Source organism: Gouania willdenowi, chromosome 6 (assembly GCF_900634775.1).
Source record: "Gouania willdenowi chromosome 6, fGouWil2.1, whole genome shotgun sequence".
In the NCBI taxonomy this organism is placed as follows: Eukaryota; Metazoa; Chordata; class Actinopteri; order Blenniiformes; family Gobiesocidae; genus Gouania; species Gouania willdenowi.
This window is the reverse complement of record NC_041049.1, coordinates 2,530,666-2,558,152: the sequence shown is the minus strand read 5'-3', so window position 1 is coordinate 2,558,152 and position 27,487 is coordinate 2,530,666. Positions and strand designations below refer to the sequence as shown.

Below are 27,487 nucleotides of genomic sequence, written 5' to 3'. Positions count from 1 at the left end.
ACCTCGTCTGGATTTGTGCCAATGACTCCTGGAGCTGCATAAAAAGAAACGTGGACACTTCACAGATAAAGGCAGGAGCAGGTAATCAGATCAGTGGTAATCAGATCAATAGCAAACACACAGCTGAAGGTGGTGAGATAGTTATCTCTGATCTCAGAGCGCTGAGGTCTGAGATGAACCACGTGGCTGCTCAGCGTCTCAGATCAATGGCAGAGCTTGAGCTTGTTTTTTTTTTAGAAAACAAGAACCCAATAAAAAAAACCCCAAAAAATTATACACATGAAATATTAAATCTAATTATCCATACATACATTTTCTGACCCGCTTACTTCTTTTCAGGGTAAAGGGGAACAAATCAAATTAATAACAAATAAAAAAAAACACTCGATAATATTAAAATATATTAATGCTCATTAATATTAAAAACTGCTAAATAAAAAAATTAAAAAAAAACATAAAGAAGTGACATAAAATAAATTACAAATAAGGCCAAGCGTGAAATAAGATATAGTAACACAACAAAGTAGGAATATTGCACAAAATATGTGGAATACAAACGAAATGATAAAAATAAAAAAAATCACTTTATATTCATATTTATCAGGCATCGCAATTTAGGTAAAATAATGTGGCTTTTATTCCGAATTATCAAAAAGTACCAAATAACTATTTTTATTTTTAAGATGTTTTAAGATGTTTGAATACGACCTGGTCTCACTCCAAAGCGTAGAATGACTACGTTCGTCCACTGCGTAATGCGTAGACATCCTACGCAAACGCCTCTCAGGACGTAGAAATACTACGCATCATTTGCCCGGTGTTTTCTACGGGGCGTACGTCAGGTCATGTGACCAGCTCAGAATAACAAAGCCAATTACTGGAAGGTTGGGTTAGTGTTAGGGTTAGTGTTAGGGTTAGTGTTAGGGTTAGTGTTAAGGTTAGGGTTAGTGTTAGGGTTAGTGTTAGGGTTAGTGTTAGGGTTAGGTAGGGTTCGGTTCGTTTGGGTTAGTGTTCGGGTTTGGTTAGGGTTAGTGTTCGGGTTCGTGTTCGGTGCGTGTTTAGGGTTCGTGTTCGTGTTCAGGGTTAGTGTTCGTGTTCGGGTTCGTGTTCGGGTTCGTGTTCGTGTTCGTGTTCGTGTTGTGTTCGGGTTCGTGTTCGGGTTCGTGTTCGTGTTCGGGTTTCGGGGTTAGGGTTCGTGTTCGGGTGGGTTCGGGTTGGGTTCGTGTTCGGGTTCGTGTTCGGGTTCGTGTTCGGGTTCGGGTTCGTGTTCGTGTTCGTGTTCGGGTTCGTGTTCGGGTTCGTGTTAGGGTTGCTGTTGGCGCCTTTCTTTGCTCCCTGTTTTTCCCTTCCTCTGGTTCGTCCCGCTGGTGCTCCTGCTGGTGCCCCCGCTGCTGCCCCGCTGGTGCCCTGCTGGTGCCCACCTGGTGCCCCTGCTGGTGCCCACGCTGGTGCCACCGCTGGTGCCCACGCTGGTGCCACCGCTGGTGCCCACGCTGGTGCCACTGCTGGTGCCCACGCTGGTGCCACTGCTGGTGCCACTGCTGGTGCCCACGCTGGTGCCCACGCTGGTGCCACTGCTGGTGCCACTGCTGGTGCCCACGCTGGTGCCCACGCTGGTGCCACTGCTGGTGCCCACGCTGGTGCCACCGGTGGTGCCCACGCTGGTGCCCACGCTGGTGCCCACGCTGGTGCCACTGCTGGTGCCACTGCTGGTGCCCACGCTGGTGCCACCGGTGGTGCCCACGCTGGTGCCCACGCTGGTGCCACCGCTGGTGTCCACGCTGGTGTCCACGCTGGTGCCACTGCTGGTGCCCACGCTGGTGCCCACGCCGTTATTGTTTATGTGAGTTCTTCTTCTTCGTCCTGAGCGTTTGGCGGCCAGATTTCCAGTACGTTACCACCACCACTGAACGCATCGACGCAAAAAATAAATGTCGACGTATTTTTGGTGTCAACAAAGTCGACACGTTGCTCCAGCTCTAACCGCAACAACTTCTCCTCTGGTTCTCCCGTTTCTTGTTTACAGAGAGAGTGGTCATGTGACCAGGTTGTTTTCATTGCGCTTCTGCGACACATTTCAATATTGAAACATCTTAAATTCTTCCTCATGCGCGTAAAAACTTTTTATTGATATTTGAGTGGTTTTTTTTTCAAATTCAGGTGTTTTTATTGTGCTATTTACATTTTGCGCATTTCCAAGGTTAATGGAAATGCAGTTAATGATTAACTGTGTTTTTTTTTTGCGTAATTTTTTTGTAATGAATGAATATCAATTAAGGTGATTCGAGATTCTGGTGGAGGATGAAGTGTGTTTGTCAGAGCGCTGTGGTCGAGTGGGATCAATGCCTGTTTTTCCCTCAGGCTGTGTCCTCTCCATGTGGAGCAGCTCAATGGTTCCTGACATCACGCCCGCCGTGCGATCGATGGCGGCGCCGCGGCTGCTCACATTGTTTTTCTCGGCTGATTAACACTCGGCTAGCTCGGGGTTAATCACGGTCTGGAAAGCAGAAAATGTGCTCCTCGTGAATATATTTTTCTCATTATTAAAAACAAAGATGGAAAGTTTAGCTTGACTAAACCTACAGACATTACACAGTTTAGAAATGTTTCTACACCAAACTTGTCATATTTTAGTCAATTTTCATCACTTTTTCTTGCCATATTTTTGCTCTTTTGAATGTATTTTTGCTACATTTCTCCCATTTCTGACACTTCATCACATTTCAATGACTTTACTGCACATTTTTTCCACTTTCCATACATGTTCAGCACTTATAAACCCTTTCCATCACTTTTACACCTAATGTCACATATGTTGACCCATTATTGTCACTTTTAACCTCTTTTCACCATATTTCATGTTTATTTTTTTGCCAATTTAACCACATTCATGATTTGTCATGCACATTATTTGCCAGTTTAAACTAATTGTTCCAATATTGACACATATAGCAACTTTTAACCAATTTCTGTGGTTTTTAACCAATTTTTGGTCATTTTTAACCCATTTTTTTTTCTGATTTAAAAACAAGGATTGATATCTTTAAGATGACTCTAAACTATGGCACAAATAATAATAAACTTCCTGGATAACAGGATAACGGTCATTTTTGTTGTCGTTTGGCAAATTTCAAGATCATTTTGTGTATTTATTATCATTATTTGTGCTTTTTTGTTTATTGCATTCTTTTATAAACCATTGTCATGGCTTATAAATCCTAAAAAATGCTTTAAAGAGTTTATAAACGCACATCAAAAAGCGTAAAGAAAGTCTAAAGACAAGGTTAAACATGTCTTAAATGCCTAAATTATAATGAAACAACCCTTTAAAAAGATCATTAAAGCCTCAAAACATTACAGCCTAAATGACCTAAAAAAAAACACACAAAACTGGCTGAAACATCTTTAAACAAGCCTAAAAACGTGCGTAAAACAGGTCTAAGAACACTACGTTCTATCAAAAAGCTGAAAATGGCGATGAAAGTTTAGAAATAAACACTTTAAAATACCCTAAAAAATAAAACAAAAGCAAATAACCTGCATTATGAAAGCCTAAAACTGCCTAAGAAGGTTTATAAACACACATCAAAAAGCCAGTATACTGTATATAGTGACTAGTGATGGGACTCCATTAAAAAATGTACAGTATCCAATTAAATAGAGACTTTGTAATTTATTAATCTCAATTAATGGCCAAACAATATTTGAATGACAATTACTACTACAATTAACGCCTACGAATCATCGCAACCGGTTCTCCTGTTTTTTGTGTTGTGGTGTGTGTATTAGTATTATGGGCATACAGGGAATCATCCTGGTGGGCCGTCGACCCAAAGTGGGCTGGTCCGCTATGTTTTTCTTTTTGATGAGTGAGTGGAGGCAGACATGATAACAGGTAGCCAAAAAAAAGAGTGAAAAGTGACTAAAATGAGCCAAAAACAGTGAAGAGTGGCCAAAAAATGGGCAAATAAAGCGGTGGTATGTAATGGCAAAGGGGCAAAATGCGGCAAACAATAGTTAAAATGTGAAAATAAGTGGTATTTATTGGGCAAAAGTTCGCTTATTTGGATGAAAAGTGGCCCAAAAAAAAATTGCAGTGAGAATGCGATATGTGGAAAAATTGAGCAGAAGGAAGTGCTCACAGTTTCTATTTATACATCTGACGACACGTTGGCTGGAGGTGATTTCTGCCTTAACTGTATTTTTTGATTCGTGAGTCATTTTACATACAGAATGTGACTCTTTGATGAGTCAAAAGGGTTTCTGAAGTGAGTTAAATGACCTTCTGTTGGAGGCCTATCAGTGAGTTTCCCTCCAAACCTATTGTCGTCCAACTTCATTTCCTGAATTGTGTTGTTGGAAAACAAATGAAGGTATCTCGGCATAAGCTAATGAAATGTCAGCGCCCAAATGAAGTCGTGTCGGAGGCTCTTAGCCGTGAATAATTAACAGCGGCGCTGGCAGCGAACCCTGAGGATTGAGTGGAGTGCTGTGGAGAGGAAATGAGAGTCGCCGCCGCACAATGACGTCCTGCTGCTTTTTAATATCTCAGGAGCGAGTAATTTAACGCTGCGTGTTATGAGACGCACACACTTCATAGCTCCACACTTTCAAGGACACAAACAAGTCCAGGAAAACCATTCCTCTTGAGTTATTACTTAGTGAGTCGAATAACAAGTGATGCTAATAGATTTACCATCAATTACTGTTAATTAATTAGTGAAGTAACTGTCAGCTAACAGGCTAATGCCCTTAGCATTGCTCATTGTTTAGTTCATCTCCAACTAGAGATGTAACGATTAATCGTCAGGCAGCTAAAAATCGATTCATAGGTATCACGGTTGATATCGATTTTCTGAAAATTGAATCGCAGTACTTTTTTTAACCAGCTATCCACAAGTGTAGGCGGCGGGCGGAGTCTGCTAATACTTTCTTTCTGGCCGCCTTCTACTCTTAAATATGTTAATAAATGATTCATTACCCCTTTAGCACCGAAATAATATCTGTAGTATTACTTGAATATCTGTAAAAGTCACGTTTTTCTATTAGCTTTGTCTGCTAGCATAGCTTCTCTTCTTCACTGCAAGATATCTGCATGCCAACCGACCACTGTGTTACCATCGCCCTCTGCTGGTCCAAACAAATATGACGTAAATCAGTGTAATCACGTTTTTTTTTTTTTTTTTTTAAAGTCCAATTGTTAAGGCACAAAATACATTTTCAGTTGCATTTTTAAAAAGAAAAATAACTTATGCAGTTTTGCATTGTTTATTATAGAACTAGAATTTAAATTAATAGGCTTCATTTTAATTTGTATTATTCCTTTATTTATTTCATTCAAGATTTATTTTTAGTTAAATTGCATTGTTTTGAATAGTTTATCAAGGAATTCTTTTGACAATGAAAAATAAAAGGAAAATAATACCGTATTTTCGAGTTTTTTTCCCAAAAAAAAATTTGTCTACAGTCCCATTTTGTGAAATAAATCGTGAGAGAATCGTATTGTGAACCCAGTATCATGAATCGAATCGTATCGGGAGTTGAGTGAATCGTTACATCCCTATCTCCAACAGAAACGGCTATAAAATTAGCATAGCAACTGTCGGCTAACAGGCTAATGTCCTTAGCATTGCTAAGTTTTTATTTCATCAGCAACAGCAATAGCTATAAAATTAGCATAGCAGCTGTCAGCTAACATCGCTCATAGCCTACTGCTAGGCTTTCACTTTATCCATAGGCTAATGGCAAAAAACACTGCATTAGCATAGCAACTGTCAGCTAACTGGCTAACAATACTACTGCTAGTATTTTGATTTTGTCGTTTTATTGAGTAATTTTGTGCATTTTTGGTTGTAATTTTGCATTTTATTTTGCCATTTTGTATATTTTTGTAATCTTGTTGTGTTTTGAGTTATTTTGGGCTTTTCTGTCATATTATGTTTTTTGAGTCATTCTTGTACATTTTTGTCGTTGTTTTGTACTTTTTTCTGTCATTTTGTGCTATTTTATTGTCATATTGTGCTTTTGTAGTCATTTTTGTTGTCGTTTGACAAATTTTAAGATCATTTTGTGTGTTTATGGTATCATGATGTGTGTTTTTGGAGTAGTTTTGCGCATTGTTATATATTTGTTTTGTCATTTTGATTATTTTTGTCATATTGTGTGTTTTGAAACTTATTTTCTGCTTTTCTGTATCATATTGTGTTTTTTCAGTCATTCTTGAACCTTTTTGTTGTTGTTTTGTGTATTTATATTGTCATTTTGTGTTGGAGTCATTTATTGTGTACTTCTATTTTTGTTTCATACCCTCATTTCTTATTTTTTACCATTTGATGTATTTTTGTTGTCATAATGACTATTTTTGTTGTTGTTTTGTGTATTTATCTTGGTGTTGTTGTGCGTTCACCTTGGGGGCCGCACATAGTTAATCTGTGGCCCCCAGGCCGCCTGTCGTCTGCTCTGAACTCATTAGAAATGTGAGCGACCTGCGCTCGCTGTGAGTAATGGCCGCTCAGAGGAAGCGTGTGAGATCTGCTGACCAAAGCTGGGGGGGAGGTTCCTGTCAGAGATGAGATGAGATGAGATGAGATTTCTTTGTCTGCAAACATTGTCCTCGTCAAACGCAGACGGAGAATTCACCTGGCAGCTCGCTCTGCGTTATGTAAGACCCGTGCAGTCACTGTGTCACACTCACACCCCCAAACCTCCCGAGGGACAAAACAAAAAGCCACTTTAAACGCTGAAGAGACTCCAGGCTTGTCCCGTAACGTAATAACACGCATCACTGGCTACTCAATTATCTGACTAATTTAGCTTTAGCATTATGAGGGGCTTTCTGCCATTTTTAGATTGTCTTTGTTTCTGCTTTGAGCTTTCTGTCAGACCGTGTTCAAAGTGTTTCGTTAGTGACGGAAGTCGTTTCAAACTAAATGATTAAAAACTTTTTCACTTCTCAATCAATGAGTGTGTGTTGTTCCATTGTGAAGGGCACGTGTGGTTTTCTTTGTGTGTTTTTTTTTGTAGGGCGAGTGTCACATATTGTCAATTTCGTATCAAGAAGTGAATTCCGTGAATTCTGACCTCCCTGCATTTCTTTTTCACTCTTCCTCAGAATGAGTCAGTTTCCCAGTTTGTTGAATCGACTCCACATTGAATGTTGGATTTTCCTCCTCATGAGAGAGAGAGAGAGAGAGAGAGAATGGGATGGAATGGAGGACGAGCTAACCTGTATTGATTTAGACTGAGAGAATAATTAATCAGGCTGTGTTTGTGGTGGATTTTTATCATCAGGTGACGACGTTGTTTCTAACGCCAACAAACTCAGAGCAAACGTACTGAATTTTAAGTTTTTGTCGAGACTTTTGGAATTTATGTGATTAGCGTTGCACAATGATCAGAGTGTGAGTCTGAAAAACACAATCATTGAAAGCTTCATTTATAAAGGTCCAGGAACGCCGGCCTCTTGTTCTGGCAGTGAGAGAGAGACAAAAATGTCACGGAATAAAAATATTTTTAAAGCACCCTTTGCTAACTAAATGGCCTAATAATATCACATGAACACAAATGACCAATCAACCTAAATGTTTAATAAAAGAATGATGAATCAGCAGTAAAGAAGCACAGACAATCGCGCGTTACGGAGAAGTGACAGCTGTTCAATCTGCCATGATTCAGCACCTCTAATGTAGCCATAACTTCTCTAATGAGTCAGCGATTTCCACATAAACAACCCTGGAATTGTTTACGTCAGGCTTAGCTTCACGTATTGGCTTAAAAAAACTCTTTAAATGAACTGTCTTTTTAATCACACTTTAGACGTAGCGTGGGCGTGGCCTGACGTTCACTCTCTTCCTCACTCGCGCTCAGCCTTAATTTTGTGTGTACATTGAAATTTCCAGTGATTTCAAAATGTAATCAAAACACCTAAAAGCAAATGAGGTGCTTGGGAAAAATAAATAAAAATGAGGTGCTGGAGCCTGGATCCAATCTAAAAGGTGCCGGTGAAAATGTGGGAGGGGCCGGATCTTGCTCAGGCACGATACGGCTGTTTTTTCAGAGGAAGTTTGCAATTTTTTGCAGGGCACGTGTGTGTTTTTTATTTTGTTTTTGTTTTTTTGCAGGGTGAGTGTGCATTTTTCTTACTTCCTGCAGGGAGAGTGTGTGTTTTATGAAGTGTGTGTGTCAGGGTGTGTCGTGACAGATCAGCAGCAGAGCTTCAGTGGGAAGTGGGAAGCTCCTTCAAAGTAAAGCGTTCACACTGATTCCTTAAAGCTTCCATCCATTTGTTCTCATTTCCTCTCTGTGGTGTTTTGTTGATTTGTTTCCATGGTTTTTAAAGGATCCTCAGATCAAAGCAAGAATAAAGTGTTTGGTCACATGTGAGGAAACGGAGTCTGAAGCACTCATTAAAACATTCCTGTGTCAGCATCGCTGTGTGTTTACAGTACTAATGAGGTTGGCCTGTGCAGGTGCGTTTCTCTTCAGGATGACCTAAAACATCTTCTTCCTCTTCCTGCACTTCCTCCTCTTCTTCCAACCCAGAAACTAAATTAGCATCAACAACTTCCTCCCATAGAATCCTTCCTCAGCTGTCACAATCGTCCCCGATTTTCTGAGAGCACGGAAAATAACGGAAATTCATGAATTCACTTTCTGAAACGTAAATGGCATTATTGTTGTTATTATTATTATTATTATTATTATTATTATTATTATTGTTATTATTATTGTTATTAAAATGATTTGTTTATTTAATCAAGCTGAAATGTCAATCTGGAACTGAATACAGCCTCACATTTATCTTCATAAACAGGTGGACAGAGTGACAGAAAAGTCCATTATTGCTAAAAATGTGATGCAATATGACAGACTTCACCTCCTGAGATGTAAAATATCTTTATGACACAAACTAAACTCTCACCCACATGTTTTGGGACGATGTCACACATTTTCACTGTATTTCTCACCAGAAAACAGGTGGGCAGTGACGTGCAGTCAGGGTAGGCAAGGTAGGCAGTGCCTACCCAATGGTGAATTGATATTTTGATTATTTGTTTTAATTGTAATATAATTATAAATGATTTATTTTTCATTTTTTGATAGACTATAGTACTTATAAGTTTGAAAGTGTCAGCATTTTGTGCGTTTCATAACCCAAATGACTGAATATCACTATTTCCTGGTACGGCAGAGACGTTGCACAGTCTCACTCCGCTGTAAGGCAGGAGGAGGAGCCAGGAGGAGGCCACGCCCTCTCCCAAAAGCACATTGCTGCTCTGCCTCTGTTCCCATAGCGTGTTTTTCTGTGTTTGCGCGTGACCATTTCCAGCTCTCTACGCTGCCTTTGGACGTAACCGTGCTATAAATGCTATATGTACGTTCACAGTGCATTAGTGAATTCATATCACGTGACCGCTGCTGCTACGTTCTCTAGCTAGTGGGCGGGATAACACTACAGTCAGGATGACAGCACTAGAGATGATAGAGAAACTTTGTTTTGAGGAAAAACGACAGTTTTTAAATGATGGAGAGCTACCCTGAGCTACCAGAGCTTCAGCAAAGGTAAGATCAGAACATTGTTGGTACTTTCTACAGTGAATGGAACAAAAGGAAGGATTGACTTTGTGGATGCTCCTCACTGAGGATGTTCTGAGTTGTTGTTGTCATTTTCTCCGTATTTTTGTGTTTCCAACACAAATAACGGAGGCGCTGCCGTGTCATGTGATATATCTTTTTGTGAGAGTATGGAGGATATATTAAATAATTGTTTGTGTTTCTTTAATTATGTTTTTTGATGTTGATTTTGTTTGATTAACGCTTGCCAGCAGAAACATATTGAATTGACGTTGGTGGTCTTGATTTGCAACGCCCTGCGTACCATACCCTAGTGGTCACGGCACATCACTACAGGTGGGCTAATGCTAGCTTTAGCATGTGTAAGAACTGTGCAGCGTAGCACTTTCTGCCATGTATAGTTATCGAATTAATCAGAATAGTTAACTGAGAATAATTTCTTAACAATTTCAGCCCATTTTTGCTTATTTTCATCACTTTTTCTTGCCATATTTTTTAATGTATTTTTGCCACATTACTTCCATTTCTGACACTTCTGCATCACATTTCAAAGCCTTTTCTGCACATTTTTTCCACTTTCCAGACATGTTCAGCACTTATAAACCCTTTCCACCACTTTTACACCTAATGTCACATATGTTGACCGATTATTGACCACATTCACGATTAGTCACGCCCATTATTTGCCAGTTTAAACTAATTGTTCCTACTTTTTTCTGCCACTTTTAAGCCAATATTGACACTTTGAACCCTTTTAACTACTTTTTCCTGTCTTATTTTGACTCTAATTTGCAACTTTGAACCTGTATCAAGGTTTGGCAGGATTTGGAGAAGTTTAATAGTTTGTGATGAGAAACAGAAATGGGAAAAGTTTTGAAACTGAAAATCGGAGGCTCTAAGAACAGTTAAAACTCAGCTACCATTCAGTGTTTCCAGCTGAGAAGGAAACGAGATCCAATTCCTTCAGAGTCACTTGAATTATTTGGGTCATCTTTGTTTTCTCCGTTACAATCCCACCTCCACGCGTTCCATTTCAAACCGGGACTTTCCAGCTGATGGGAACGATCCAATCAGGAGGAAGAATGGAGCCATGGTTTCCAGGCAGCAGCATCTGGACGAGCTGGTCCAGCTGATCTAATTGGATGGCGTTACATAAGCTGTACTATTCCACCGTGCCAGAGAAGAAGAAGAAGAAGAAGAAGAAGAAGAAGAAGAAGAAGAAGAAGAAGTGTGTAAAATGGGCTTGTTTTTTCTTCTACTGGAGCTTTGACTGATGCTGTTTCTGTCCTTCAGCACTGATGATGTCCTTCACTGACTTTACTTCTCTGTTTGTTCTAAAATACACACAAACTGAACGTATTGGCCTTAAAAACCTAAAAGAACAAAGACTGTGGACATGTCAGTGATCTACTCTATACGGTTTACCTGTGTTTAGTAGTAGGGCTGTAAACATTCATTTTTACAATTCAATTTGAATCACGATTTGATTCATGGATGATATTTTGGTTCATTTAGAAGAAGTCAATCTGGAACTTCCTGTTAACTTCAAAACAAGAGCCCTATTTACAAAAGAGTTAAATAACTAATCAAAGACAAGAAGAGATACTTTTATTTTGAAAAGGGGATGTTTTGTTTTTAGCTTTAAGCCGATCCCAGGAAGATTTTACGTTCCACTCGCAATGCATCATGGGACAGGAGGGGGTCGCCAGATGCCTTCAAGATACTAGGAATATTTTTTTTAACAAATAAGCCATTTTTGCTTATTTTTACTCTTTTTCTGCCACTACACCAAACTCACCATATTTTAACCTATTTTCATCACTTTTTCTTGACATATTTTTGCTACTTTAATGTATTTTTGCTCCATTACTCCTATTTCTGACACTTCTACATCACATTTCAATGTCTTTTCTGCACATTTTTTCCACTTTTAAGACATGTTCAGCACTTATGAACCATTTCCACCACTTTTACACCAAATGTCACATATATTGACCCATTATTGTCACTTTGAACTCATTTTATTAGTGATTAAAACCAGGATTTCCATCTTTAAGATGACTATAGTAATAATAAACGTTCCTGGATAACAGTGGATATTATTCAGATGAATAAATAAATGTGGTTATCACAGATTCATAGAACAATGGACCATCATTTTACTGACTTTATGGATGGACCCCAAAAATCTCTCCCCTTTATTCCCCCTTATAGATGGTCCTGTCTCCACATGACTGTTCTTCAATGTTCATGTCTGTGTTCAACCACCTTCAGCTACAGTGGGGGTCCCTGCTCTCTGGAACCTTTATTTTGAAGGGTCCCTGCTCTCTGGGACCTTTATTTTGGAGGGTCCCTGCTCTCTGGAACTTTTATTTTGGAGGGTCCCCGCTCTCTGGAACCTTTATTTTGGAGGGTCCCCGCTCTCTGGAACCTTTATTTTGGAGGGTCCCCGCTCTCTGGAACCTTTATTTTGGAGGGTCCCCGCTCTCTGGAACCTTTATTTTGGAGGTTGTAGGCTGAAAAGGTTGAGAACCACTAGTGTAGCTAGTCGGACTTTTAAATGTAATGTTGTTCACATGTGGATAGATTTACTCTATCTGTTGTTTTTCACTCTTCTTTCTGTGTAAAACAACACTTCTACAATCTTCTTTCTACAGATCAGGTGATAAAAACGTGTGGAATCACTCGTGGACGCTTCATTGATCACTTGTGATTTGTTCAGCTCCATAATCAGCAGCGCCGCTCTCTGCAGACGCCTCATTTGTTAGAAAGGCCTCCGTGATGATGATGATGATGATGATGATGATGATGATGATGATGGTGATGATGATGGTGATAAGCGTCTGTGGAGGTTGTCGGAATCCTGAATAAATGGTGGAGGGGAGGAAGAGATAAAGACGAGGTGGTTTTCTGAGAAGAAACCCAAAAAGTGTGAGTAGGGAAAGGAAAGTTTACTTTAGCTCAGTGTTTCTCAAATGGGGGTACGTGTACGCCTAGGGGTACGCGATGGCACTACGAGGGGTACATGAGAGAGAGAGAGAGTGTAGAAAAATTACAAATGAAAGCATTAAAAATGTGGGGTTTTCTAGTGTTTATTTTTGGTTAAAAATGATACTAAAAAATGACAAGCAACTCACAAAACAACAACAAAGACTAAACAAGAGAAAAATACACAAGATTACTAGAAAATACACAAAAATATCAAAAGAGGACATGAGAAACGACCACACGACGCCCCAAAAACACACACACTGATAAAGAATACTTTAGATAATACCAACAACACTCATAAACCACAACAAATACTCATAAAATAAGAGAAAAATATACTGAATAACATAATAAAAAGAACAAGACAACAACAAAATACACAAAAAATGACTCAGAAAACACATAAAGAGATGATTAGAACATGAACTACAAATACAAAGGTCAGTGTCTGTCCTACACCAGGCGGGAGTGACCGTAAATAATAAAAACTATAGAAATACATTTATTCATGAGTCACTAAATATTGTTTATTTTCACTTATTTACAACATGAGATTCTTTAAAATGTGTTTTATCACTCATTCATTCCATCATTATGATCTATAGATGTTTTTAAATAGTTTTACAAGCAAATGATGAAGTCAGACATGAGGGGGACTTGGATTCAGAAATAAGAGAAAGGGGGTACATGGGGCTTTAGCCAGGGGCGGAGCCCCACATTTTAGGCCCTGGGAACAAACCATCTTGTTGGACCCCTACTGTAAGTTATGTACACTTTTTTTTCCCACCCTGAAACAATACTAGTATTCTTGTATTATTATATAAGCTTTTTTTTTACTTCTCAATAACCCAGAGGTTTCCAACTTTTTTGGGTCGTGACCCCATTTTGAAAACCAGAAATGTCCGACGACCCCAGAGACATTTTTTTTTCTAGAACTAGTTGTTGATTATGTTTATTAAAGTGTGTTATTATTACAGATTAGCCAGTGTACCACCTCATATGTTTTTATACTGCATTTTATTTATATTTGAGAATGTTGAAGTATAGGATACAGTTATTTGATATTTTTTGTATGGGATGTGTATTTGAAATATAATAATTAAAAAGCATTTAGAAATATAGTTTTAATCCATTTTTACATTTTTTTTTTTTTTTTCTTTTTCTTTTTTTTTTTTTTTACCAATTGTTAGACATTTCAGGCGACTCCATTTAATTTAAGGCAAGCCAACATGGGGTCCTGACCCCAAGATTGAAAAACACTACAATAACCTAATGATTCCATATTCATTGCTTGTATTAAATAAATCTGTTCTACTATAGGGGAGACTGGTTATTAATATTTTTATTATTATATTTATTTATTTTTTTTTGGGGGGGGGGGGGGTTTATTACAAGCATCTTATTTTCACACAGGGCCCTTTTCATTCCAATATAAATAATCTAAATATATAAAACAGACAGCTGAGACCCCCCCCCTGTGTTCTTAGTACCCTTTACCTCACAGTCCAACACCCCTGGTTTTAGCTGAAGGTCAAATGAAGGACAAGGCAGAGTGTCGTCCTCTGAGAGAGAGAGAGAGAGAGAGAGAGAGAGAGAGAGAGAGAGAGACCCTGTAGCACGCTGTGTGTGTGTGTGTTTTTGTGTCTGTTTGTGTGTGTGTGTGTGTGTGTGTTTCTGTTTGTGTGTGTGTGTGTGTTTATGTTTTTGTGTCTGCGTGTGCGTGTGTTTGTGTGTGTTTCTGTTTGTGTGTGTGCGTGTGTTTTTGTGTGTGTTTTTGTTTGTGTGAGTGTGTGTGTGTGTGTTTTTGTGTCTGTGCGTGTGTTTGTGTGTGTTTTTGTGTCTGTGTGTTTGTGTTTGTGTGTGTGTTTCTGTTTCTGTGTGTGCGTGTGTGTGTGTGTGTGTGTCTGTGTGTTTTTGTGTTTGTGTGTGTGTGTTTTTGTGTCTGTGTGTGTGTGCGTGTGCTTGCGTGCGTGCATGTGTGTGTGTCTGTGTGTGTGTCTGTGTCTGTGTGTGTGTGTTTGTGTCTGTGTGTGTGTGTGTGTGCGTGTGCTTGCGTGCGTGCATGTGTGTGTGTCTGTGTGTGTTTTTGTGTCTGTGTGTGTGTGTGTGTGTGTCTGTGTGTGTGTGTGTTTGTGTCTGTGTGTGTGTGTGCGTCCGTGCGTGTGTCTGTGTGTGTGTGTGTGTGTGTGCATGTGCTTGCCTGCGTGCGTGCATCTGTGTGTGTTTTTGTGTCTGTGTGTGTGTTTGTGTGTGTGTGCGTGTGCTTGCGTGCGTGTGTCTGTGTGTGTTTTTGTGTGTGTGTGTGTGTGTGTTTTTGTGTCTGTGTTTGTGTTCGTGTGTGTGTGTGTGTGTGTGTTTTTGTGTGTGTGTGTGTGTGTGTGTTTTTGTGTTTGTGTTTGTGTGTGTGTGTGTGTGTGTGTGTGCCAAGGAATCCAGGAGGTGAACTGGTTCTACAGATACTCAGTGTTTAACTTTTAACTCCTGTGATAATTCTCTGTAGGAAGAAGGACGTTCCAAACCTCCTTAGAACATTCTGTCTTCCTTTGTTGTTTCACATCTAATGTGTTACTAATCATTATTAAATATTAATGCTTAAAATAGTCTGGGTCTTCTCTTCTGTCCACACGAGACACGTGGTCATGTGACCAGGTACGTCACGTCATGTGACGTGTATTTGCGTAAAAAGTGCTTCATTGAGCTTTTACGACACGTCAATATCGAAACGTCGGAAAAACCTCCTTATGAAAGTGTAAAAACCTTTTTGCGATATTTGAGTGTTTTTTTTTAATTGCAGGTGTTTCCATTACCAGATTTCGCGCTATTTAGATTTTGCGTATTTCCAAGGGTAATGGAAACCCAGCTAGAGAGAGCCTTTTTAGCCCCGCCCATAGCAATCTGTTTAAGCATCAGTGATATCATCCATTATAAAGCTCTACTAGTACTCAAATATAAGGTCATTCTATGTCATTTCAACAAATAACACACGCACTTCAGTCTCTAAAAATTCAGATTTTTACCAATTGTTCCGTAATTATTCAATATTCATACTGTAAATGTTTAGTTTGATCTGATTAATACTTTTTGAGATATGTATAGTTTAGTAAGGGGGTGTGTCCTTATTTATCTTCAGTGTTCATCTTCCAATATGTCAGGAACTCCATCACATAGAAAGGTAAATATGTTATAGTAATAAGCTCCACCTCAGGATCCAGTTCAGGCTGAATCTCCGCCTCCATATTTCAGGTGGAAATGAGGTGAATGAAGTAGGTCATCAGTTTTTATGCCTGCTAAACGTTTTCAACGAACGGCTCCTAAAACTGAGGAGAGTTGACGGCGCGGCTCCATCCATCACATCACGCAGAGTGCAGTAAACAGCGGGCGATGAGTGATGGATGGAGACCTCTGCAGGGTCTGTCAAACTTTAGAGCTCAGAGGGACAAGCAAAACAAATCAATCTGCTCGCAGCTCCGACACGTCACTGAGCCCGAGGAAAGCCTGCTTCAGAACCCGACTGTTAGTGTACGCTCACCCAAAATAGAAGATTTACTCCTTTTATTTGACTTTCTCATTGATCCTCTTTCATGAGCGTTTCCTGGGTTAGAGCGACTGGAGGCAGACATGGTAACAAGTGGCCAAAACTGGTCCAAAAGTGGCAAAAACGTGGCAAGAAAAGAGTGTCGAGTGACTAAAATGGTCCAAAAGCAGTCAAGAGTGGCCAAAAATGGTCAAATAAAGAGGAACCAGGTGGTATGTAATGACAAAGGGTTGCTTTAATGAGCAAAATGTGGCAAACAATAATGAAAAACGTCGTCACAATCCATATATGGCCATTTCCAAGTCCTGGCTAAAGAGCTCTAGATATTAAACTAAAATGCAAACATGGACATAATATTAATAATGGAAAAAACTTAGTGGGAGCAGTAAAATGCTGACATGGCGGTTTTGTGACGTCCTTTTCCTCATTGATGTTTAGTTCTGAGTGGTTTTAATCATGAATAAATGTGGGCGAGGGTCGACTCTGTGCCCCCGCCAGCGTCTGATACTAAAATATGAACTCCGCCGTGGTGTGATCTGAGCCAACTCTTTGTCTTCTCCAGAGGAACCAACACAACGCGGGCATCATTAGCACAGGGCAAACAAAGCAGATGATTTGTTGTTGCTATTTTGGCCTCTGCTGAGAATAAACATGAAGTGCAGTGATTGAACGCAGCCATTATCTGCTCCTCAGCAGCAGGACATAATTAATGAGTTCCAGCCCACGATGACAGCGCGTGAAACCGACTGGAAAAGTTAGGAAAGCTCGTATGGATGCAAATAGAGGCGGTGTCCGTTCATAGCTCTGCACAGGAAGCTGCTGGTAAAGGGGCGGAGTGAACTGATCACGTGATAAATGACACTCTGTCTTGTCTTCATTTCTGATCTTATCTGGAGTTGTCTTCTTATGTCTTGTCTTTCTACATCTTGTTCTTGTCTTTTTGTCTTTTTTTCTTATTTGGCATCTTATCTGGAATGATCTAGTCATGTCCTGCCTTGCCACAGTGTGTCTTCTTGTCTTAGATAGTTGTGTCTTGTCTTCTTGACATGCTTTCTTGTCGTCTTGTATTCTCTTGTCTTCTTGATTTGTTTTGTCTTATTGTCTTGTCTTGTGTTGCCTTGTCTTAGATAGTTGTGTTTTTTTAATTCTCTTGTCTTCTTGACTTGACTTGTCTTCATGATGTGCCTTCTTGTCATTTTGCCTTCTTGTCGTTCTTGTATTCTCTTGTCCTCTCGATTTGTTTAGTCTTCTTGTCTTGTGTCTTGTCTTGTTGTGCTTCTGCATTGTCTTCTTGTCTTCTTTTCTTTTTTGGTATCTTATCTGAAATTATCTAGTTATGTCCTGCCTTTCCACAACTTGTCTTGTGTTTTCTTGTCTTAGATGTTTGTGTCTTGTCTTGTATCTTGTCTTGTTCTGTGTCGTTTTGTCTTAGATAGTTGTGTCTTGTGTATTCTCTTGTCTTCTTGACTTGGCTTGTCTGTAAGTAAGTAAGTAGTTTATTTATAAAGTGCTTTTTGCAGATAAAATCACAAAGTGCTGTACAGAGTTGTGGTAAAAGTACAAGTGCAACACAATAGAATAATAAAACAAGAGTGCATAAATATCATAAGAACAGCAACATTAAAGGATGAATAAAAATTAAAATCCAGTAACTAAAAGCTCTTCAGCAGTTTTTTAAAAGTGTCCACACAGTTGAGCTCCCTGAGAGACTGGTGCAGGTTATTCCAGAGTCTGGGAGCTACAGCCTGGAACGTCAGGTCTCCTCTGGTTTTAAATTTAGTTTTTGGGGTCTTTAGGAGACGCTTGTCTTAGATAGTTGTCTTGTGTATTATCTTAACTTCTTGATGCAGTTTCTTGTCATTTTGCTTTTTTGTCACCTTGTATCCTCTTGTCTTCTTGATTTGTTTTGTCTTATCTTGTGTCTCGTCTTGTGTCTTGTTGTGTGTTGTCTTGTCTTCCTTGTCATTTTGCCCTCTTGTCTTCTTGGCCACGGTTACATAATTATGTTTTTTATTTGGAATGAATTATTCTGAATTAAATAATTCAGAATAAAAGTATTCTGGATATACTTGGAAAAAAGGTTTAAACCAGCCACTTCATTTGGATTTAAGTTTAATTTTGGAATGGCTATTTTCATTCGGAATAAGGTGTTCACATGGTTATTTTTATATCTTTTTTTTAAAGAGGATTTAAGTTTTATTCTGAATTAAAAGGGAATTAATTAAAGCTCTCATGGAAACGTGGCAACGTTTCGTTTCCCTTTGGCTGCAATGACGAGGTATAGAACGGGAAGTTAAGATTTTCCTGGCGTCGGCCCCACGATGCATCACTGCATCACTCCTGCGGATCCAGGTAACCATGGCAACAGCCCTGCCAACAAGCGGAGGCGGGATTTTAGCAGAGGATGCTTCTTTAGAGACACCGTGAGATCCTTGTCCTGCGTCACTTTCAGTGTGTGTGTCTCCATAACACACACACACACACACACACACGCACACACGCACACACGCACACACGCACACACACACACACACACACACACACACACACACACACACACACACACACACACACACACACACACACACACACACACACAGAGAAGGAGTTGACCCAGGTCAGACGGTTGGAACCTGAACATCCCACTCATATTAAAGCTCAGCGGTGCCTGATTACGAAGCAGAATCTCAGGCTCTAATGGAACCAATCACCAGCTTTTGTGGAGCTAATCATCGTCTCTGTGGACTGTTTACATGTGGGCGTAGAGCTTTCTCACCTTCAAATTTATCTCAGTGTTGTTTTCTTGTTTGTTTTTTGGGTTTTTTTTTTTTCCAATGTCTTGGATTGTGAACGAGTAGGAGACTCCCAGATTGTAACATTCGTAGAGCTTCGGATTTCCCGTTTCAAAATTTCAAAAAGTTTACTCGTTTCCCTGTTGGTTCACACGTTTTGTTTGTGTTTGCATATTATTGCCTCGTTCTAATTTTATGCAACTCCCAAAGTAAACGTACAAAATGACAGTTTAATACACCAAACAAAAGCAAGAATACATAATAATAATAATCATAATAATATTTAATAATCATATATGTTGTTTGTATATCTGGAGCTGTAACAAAAATATATTCCCCCTGGGATTATTAAAGTATTTTTAATTCTGATTCTGATAAAAAAATATACAAAGAATTACAACATTGCAGGAATTCAAATACAGTAAAAGACAAACAAAAAAACACAGAAAATAATCCAAAAACGCACAAAACTTAAACAAAAATGTACAAAACGGCAACAGTAATAATCAGAAAATATATAAAATTACAGAAAATAACAAGAAAAGTACACACAAAGACAAGAAAATGACTGCAAACCCACAGTACTATAAATTAGACCAAAAAATGCAAAATGACAACACAAATATACAATATAACTCCAAAAACATATTTTACAGGGAAAAAAACACAAAAGGACAACATAAATGCACAAAATGCCTCACAAAGAGCAAGACAACAACAAACATACACAGAATGACAGAAAAACACACAAAATTACTATAAAAACCCTTTGTTCTTTCCTGTATTAATGCTCAGATCACTCATTATGCTGACATGAATGTTGATCATGTGACCCTGTGGACTGTCGTCTTAAATTGACTATTTCTGTGGTCAGAAGTAAGGAGGAGAATGGAAGTGACTGTTAATGATTTACAGCTGCTGTGATAAACAAACACGCTGAAGTTTGGATTATTATTCAAATATTTTAAAGGGATCATCCACTGTTTGGCCTAAAACTAAAAGTTAAAGATGTTGATGTAACCCTCATGTTTACCAAAAGAGGATAAAAACAGTTGTGACCTGAAAAAAAATCTGTGATTCAAACTGTTTGGTTGTTGACAATGAAGCAGAGAAGAAGAGCTCTACTAAGGGGCCTTTACTCTCCCTTGAGCAGCTAAAGTGTAAATGATAGTCTTTAATTCGTCTTTGATTGCCTGCTAACTTTAGCCACCAGAGCGTGTCAGTGCACCGTTTAAGGGTGTGTAAAGATCCCTTAGGAGAGCTCTTCTTCTCTACCTCATTGTCTACTACCAAACCACAGAGTTGGAACTGTCGCCCCCTGCAGTCACAGAGTTTTTCTGATCACAACTGTTTTTATCGTCTTTCATGAAACAAAAGAGGTTTACATCGACATCTTTAACTTTTCATGATTATTTAGAGCAACCAAAAGCAGCACAAGTTGTAATTTTGACTGAAAAAGCTACTAAATGATCTAAAAAGCTGTTAAATAATCTAAAAATCAGGCTGAATGTTTCACTCCAATAGAAAACAATGGGATGTTTACAGGCAGTGGGGCCCTGTGACGTCATCAATCACATTGTTTCAAGATGGAGGAACACAGGCTCTAAAACTGTAAAGTCGTCCCATTTTTAAAAGGCTATTAAATGAATATGATACATAATAATGTGTTTTATTAGACATAGATCTACTAATAAGGACATTTAGAAGGTTTTTGTCCACATTTGTGGATGATCTATTTAAACACATTTCATTATTTTTTTTAATCAGATGATAGAAAAAGACTTTTGATTGAGAAAACATTTAATATGAAGACTATAGTTTTACTTTCAGTGTCTACCATCGTTGAATAAGTCAGACCCTTGACTGTAAACGGAGGAAAGTTGTGACTTATACTGTGGAAATGGAGCTCCAGTATACAAGCTTCAGTCTATTTAGAAAACAGACCATTGTTGTTTCTGCTCTTCCTCTTCCTCTTCCTCTTCCTCAGTGGAAAGAAAGGCAGGAAATGAAATGTTTCCTCAGGCTTCACAGTCAGAGTTGACATGTTTGTGCTTCGGGGCTCTGCCTCGCAGCAAATACTATTATTACTGGGATTTATTTATTTATTTGTTTATTTTCACATTTTCAAAACCAGTGCTAATATTCAGCTGTTAGCAGAGCTGCTCCTTCTTACACACTAATGCTAACGCAAACGCTAATATATCCTTTATATACTGTGTATGAGATCTCATTGTTTTAAGACTACTTTTTACATATTTACTTGTTTTTATAATATTAAACCAGGGGTGTCAAACTCATTTTAGTTCAGGGGCAAAATTCAGTCCAGTTTGATCCCAAGTGGCCCCCAGATTTTAGGTGAGGAAATGAACAATATAAACTAGGGATGCACTGAATATTCGGTAATCAAATATATTTGGCCAAATATTGCAAAGAAAGCAACATTCAGCCTTCGGTTTAGTGAGTTAAAATCAAGGTCAAATAGTAGCGTGTGATGCAATGACGCAGTCAAACAACGTGCAGTGATTTAGAGTCGGAAAAGTGTGTGCGCTTTGCTGCAGAACTAGCAGCAGCAGCAGCTCCTCCTTTCCACACACAAACACAGCCAGACTCTCTCCTTACCGCTCGCCGTCACTGCGGAAAAGTTGGTCCGTTGTTAGCGCTGTGAGCCACAAATCCTTTTTTTTTTGTAATGCATGTTTTGTTTTTTTGAAGGGTAAATATAAATGAAAAACTTTGTTGTGCTTTTTATGAAAAGCAAAGGCTACTGGAACATTTAAAAAATGTCAGAATATTCAATAAACATTTACTTTCTTAAAAAAACATGTCTAAAAATGTATTCTAGGCTATTTATGCACTATTTAAAAAAAATATGAAAAAATTAACAACCGCATTCAATGTTTGGTATTCGGCCAAGTGTTTATATTTTATTCGGCTTCGGCCACAAATTTTCATTTCGGTGAATCCCTAATTTCAACATTATAGTTATAAATTAGACGTAAAATATGGAAGGCATCAACAATCATCACTTTTTATTGCCATATTTTTTCTCATTTTAATGTATTTTTGCTACATTACTCACATTTCTACTACTTCTCCATCAAATTTCAATGCCTTTTTTCTGGAAATTTTTTTCTATTTTCCAGACATGTTCAGCACTTATAAACCCTTTCCACCACTTTTCCACCTAATGTCACATATATTGACCCATTATTGTCACTTTTAACCTCTTTTCACCATTATTCATGATTATTTTTGCCTATTTAACTACTTTTTACCACTTTTTTGTCCATTTTTGGCCACTCTAATTTGTAACTTTTAACTATTTTTTGTCACTTTTAACCCATTTTATTTCAGATTTAAAAAAGGATTTACATCTTTAAGATTACTTTGAGTTGAGAACCACTGATCTAAGCAGTACATGACAGATACTTAAATGTTCTTTGATTTATTTATGTTTTGACCAATTTGATGAAAAAACATTGCAAAATGACAAGAAATATACACAAAATGATAGAAAAATATACAAAATGACAACAGAAGTGATCAAAATTGCTCTCAAAACTCATAAAATGACAACAAAAAATACAATGACTCCAAAAAACACACACAAAATGATATAAGTATTGCAAAAGGACAACAAAAATACACAAAATGTCAGAAAAACATACAAAATGACAAGAAAAAGAATCGCTAAATGAAAGCAAAGGCAGATAAAATGGGTAAACTGAAAGAGAATTGGGTGATTTTCTAAACTAAAAATAGATAAAATAGCTTTAATAATAACCATGTTCATCTACTTCTGTGATATTAAAGGATGTTTGTTTTGTTCCCTGATGGTTAAATAAGTGAATGAACTGGTGGTCAGTGTTTGTTTCCTCATGTAATAAATAATCTGTAGTAATAATCAGTGCACGTTCCAACCCAGATGGAGCACAGGTGTCCGAGCAGATGCCTGAATAATATTTAGCCCCTTATGGTGAACGACGGCGTGTCTGTCCGTCTGTTGTTGGCGCCACACAGTCGTGATGTGCTCCACACGGATGCCGTTTGTAATTGGACACCAGCCTCGCTATCTTTGCCAGACGAGCATGTCCTTGTTGTTGATTAGCTTACAAATGAAAGCACCTGTAATTTAACACCAGTCTCACCCCTTTAAATTACTTTATTTGTTTTTTAATCCAAATTTAAGGTAAACTTGGCTTACCATTGAATACTTGTAGTTTGACACCAGCCTCAGGACGGGAAAATGTTCTCACTCAACACTTCTGCTCAACAACAATTTGTTGCTTTTAATCATAATGAAATACAAAAACTTGGAAAATATTAGGACACACACTCAAGGTTAACGCAAAAAAGATAAGACTCCAAAAACCCACAAAATTACAACAAAATTATACAAATTTACCCCAAAAAACAACAAACACCGACAAAACGTGATAGAAACATTGTAAAATTACAACAAAAATACACTAATGTTAGAATAATATACAAATGACGACAAAGTTGCCCAAAACCAAAAATACACAAAATGACAGCAAAAATATACTAATTGACTCAAAAACAACAAACACACAAAATTAGATAAAATTATTGCAAAATGACAAAAAAAAAAAAAACACCCAGCCTCACTCCTTTTAATTAAATAAACATTTACATGTTCAATATTTATTGATTGATTATTTATTATTTATCACTTAGGGGTTTATTGTGTCTATTTATTTGATTTATTAGGTACATGTATATGAGTTGTTTAATGTGTATTAAGTTTAGTATTTAAAATAGAATTATTCTTATTTGATTAGTGTTAATCTGAGTGTCCCAGTTATTTATATCTGATTTGTCTCATCGCTTACGTACATGGTTGTGTTATTGTTAGATTTAGATTAAGTTGAAATCAGTTGTTTTTCTGAAACTGTTTGACTTGTTCCTGGAAAATAGGCTGAGAAAGTTGACCTGAATATATTTTATTATGGTTAAATAAGAGCTATTAGACATTTAATTATAATATGTTAAAAAAAAGAAACTTTGAATAATAATAATCCATATTTACACCCAAATACATTAGTTTTGTGGTTTAGTTACTCTTTTAGTAGTAAGTGACACAAGACGGAGCTCAGAGTGTTAGGTTCTGTTTATTTTAACCCTTGGGTCCTCTTTTCGTTATTCTGTCTTTGTTTGTTTGGTTTGTGTTAACTCTTGTCTGTGTTTCAGGGATTCCTGTTTGTGGCTCCACCCCTCAGTGATGTCTGTGTGCTTGGTTGGTGATTGATTAGCTCCCTCGTGTTTTCACCCAGGTGTGGCCCATTCCCAATCAGGCCTCCTCCACTATATAGCTGAGTGCTTGGACACAGTATGACTGTGGGATCAATGTGTGATGTTGTCTCCCTCCTCGTGGGCTACTGTGCCTGGTCTTGCGCCCTGTTCCTGCTCCCCTTTTGGATTTAAGTGTTTTTTTTTTTTTTTTTGAGAATAAAACATGGACTGGATCCAAGAACGCTATGCTTCGATCCTTCCTCCTTCTCTCTCTGCATTTGGGTCCACACCGAACCGTAACTCAGAGAGGAATATTAGAAGTTGTAGAAGCTGCGTTGCCAGGTTGGGTTTAGGTGTCATTTTGGTGGATTTTTTTTTTGTGATGGTTTATAAAGTTTTTCTGCTTATCAAACAGTCCGTGGGCCGTTCCCAGTCCAGGTTGGCGACCTCTGCGCTAATGAGCACTTTGGTTGGTTAGCTTTGGCTCAGTTAGCACAGGCTACATACCTGAGCTAATGTCCAGGGCCTCTGTTTACTATACAAAGCTAATGAGCTGTGTGGTTGATATAAATGTTGTAAATCTTTGACACTTTAAAATGACCTCACAAGCAGCAGCAGAGTCACACTGGGTTTATTTCACAGGAATCACACGTTAACATACCACCATAATCTAAAAACCTCACATTTTCATTGACTACAATTCAATTTTTCCATTATAACATTCAAACATCTTGATTACACATTTTTATTTTCCAATGTTATTATGCTAATCAACATTTGTAGATTTTTACCACATAGAATTTAAAGAACATATACATTCATTTGTTTATGGCTGAAACATGTCAGTAGCTGTTTGTACAAATACATTTTCATTAAAGATCATATAAAATTCACCCAACAATGGAAACATGTGGTTGTTACTGAAATATTGAAATAACCAGAATTTAAAAAAAATTGAAAATTGAAAATTAAAATCTTATTTATAACATCAATAGCAATTATTCTGGTAAAACAACAAATGATTTTTTCAATTAGTTTTGTTTGTTTTGTTTTTTTATTCTTTAAAATATTTTTTTAATTCCAAAAAAAAAAGGAAGTAAAATTGTGTGTTTATATAAAATAATTTCAGTTACAGTTTACAGAGTTCAGCATTACCTCCATAATAAGAAACACTAACTCCACCGTATAGAGGTTCAGTGAAGGTGGTGTTGACTCTGTGGAGGAGAGTCATTGTTTCAGAGACGCTGTAGAAGGACAGAATACCTGCTGTGTGATCCACGTACACTCCTATTCTGGAGGACCGAGGACCTGAGACTGGAGACTCTATGTTGTTGTGATAAAATGTGTAACTGTTTGGAGAACAGAATAACATCCATGATTTGTCATTATATCCAAACTGACATTTCTTCCCTCTCCCTGCTCTGCTGATACTCTTATATGCGACTGAAACACAAACTCCTCCCCATCCCACCTCCACCTCCACCTCCCAGTAACAACGACCAGTCAGACTCTCTCTGCTCAGGACCTGATGACAATCAATGAACCTGTCTGGATGTTTAGGATGACGCTGATTTTCTAACATTCTTGTTACTTTTCTGTTTCCTTCTGATAATCTGAGGTATCTATTGGCTGTGTTTGGATCCAGAGTGATTCCCAGTGAACACTTTAATAATCCAGCTATGTTCCTCAGCTCTGATAGTAGATCATCCACTCTCTTCAAAGTGTGACAGACTTTGTTCCAGTCCTCCATCAGGACTTTGTGGAGATGTTCTCTGAGCTCTGACACAGCTGCTCTCACCTCCTGAAAGCAGCTTCCAGGACCTCTGTGGATGATGGAGGAGTGTGTGGACACACTGAGCGCTGACAGGGAGCTGTAGCTGAGGACAAACTGGATGTGATCCTCAGTGTGGGAGAGCTGCTGCAGCTCAGCGTCTCTCTTCTTCAGCTCACTGATCTCCTGCTCCAGCTTCTCCTGACGCGCTCGGACTGCACTCACTTCAGTCTGCTGCTTGGATCGGACCTCCTTCTCCAGCTCAGAACTTCTTTGGTGGAGGAGACGGATCAGCTCAGTGAACATCTGCTCACTGTGCTCCACTGTCTGATCAGCAGAGAGGTTAATGGTCTTCTCCTTCTCTTTAAGCAGCTCCACATCTTTCTCTCTGTCCTGGATGTTCTTGTGGATGTCAGCTAGACTCTCCTGCAGCTCTCTCTGTTTCACAGTCCTTTCTACTGCAGCTGTAACTACGTTGTGGTCTTTATGTTCCTCCATGGAGCAGAAAATACAGATACACTGCTGATCAGTGCGGCAGAACATCTTCATCACCTCATCATGACGAGAGCATATAATCTCCTGGAGCTTCTTGGAGGGCTCCACCAGTTTGTGTCTCTTTAATGCAGCAGATTCATGATGAGGCTGAAGGTGTTTTTCACAATAAGAGGCCACACAGTTCAAACAGGACTTGAAGGCTTTCAGTTTCCTCCCAGTGCAGAAATCACAGGCCACGTCTTCAGCTGCAGCAAATCTTTGATCATCAGGATCATCTTGAAGTCTGTTCTTCTTCAGCTCCTCCACTAACTCTGCTAACATGGTGTTTTTCTTTAGATCTGGTCTCCTTATAAACTTCTTTCTACACTGAGGACAGCTGTAGATGCGCTTGTCCTCTTTATCCCAGTGGTTGCTGATACATGTCCTGCAGTAGCTGTGTCCACAGGAAGTGGTCACCGGCTCCTTCAGGAGGTCCAGACAAATTGGACAGGATACTTTTTCTGTCTGTAGCTCAGTTCCTTGCTGCTCCATTTCAGCAGTCTGTCACTGTCACTCCCTGAAACCAGTCTGAGTGCAGAGTTACTTTACAGCGTCTGTCAGCGCTCAGTACTTCCTGGTTACACCCACGCACACACTGTAGGTATGAGGGAGGAACAAAGAGATGTGAGCTCAGAACCAAGGAATCCAGGAGATGAACTGGTTCTACAGATACTCAGAGTTTTTAGATTCCATCAGACATTAACACAGTTCAAAATAAGACAGACATTTTATCATCAGTCAGATATTTAACCTGGAAAAAAAAATGGGAAATTGTTCCTGAAAAATAATTCAACATTAGGACCCCTGAAAAACGTTGCATTTATTATTGACCTGATGGGGAGACAGTTTATGTTATGATTTCATTTATCTATTTATTTTTTTTCAGGAAATGTACTTTGATCTCCTGACGTGTTTCAACTGTCAACTGCCAATCTTCTTCAGAGGCATCACTGGGTTCCCCATTTTATTTATTCAGACAAGTATTTTTTTCAAGGTAATTTACTTTGATCTCCTGTCAGGGACACATCAAAGTGATCA

The 27,487-nt window shown here is 38.6% G+C and overlaps 2 protein-coding genes across 4 annotated transcripts in view; one reads left to right on the top strand and one right to left on the bottom strand.

Moving 5' to 3' along the window:
- Positions 1-27,487, top strand: part of LOC114464379 (ankyrin repeat and BTB/POZ domain-containing protein BTBD11-A-like) — a 112,051-nt gene that overhangs the window by 30,023 nt on the left and 54,541 nt on the right. The gene's annotated exons all lie outside the window — the stretch shown is intronic.
- Positions 25,256-27,030, bottom strand: LOC114464380 (E3 ubiquitin-protein ligase TRIM16-like). The gene has a single exon (XM_028448497.1). The coding sequence runs from the start codon at positions 26,939-26,941 to the stop codon at positions 25,274-25,276; it is 1,668 nt and encodes a 555-aa protein (XP_028304298.1). The 5' UTR covers positions 26,942-27,030; the 3' UTR covers positions 25,256-25,273.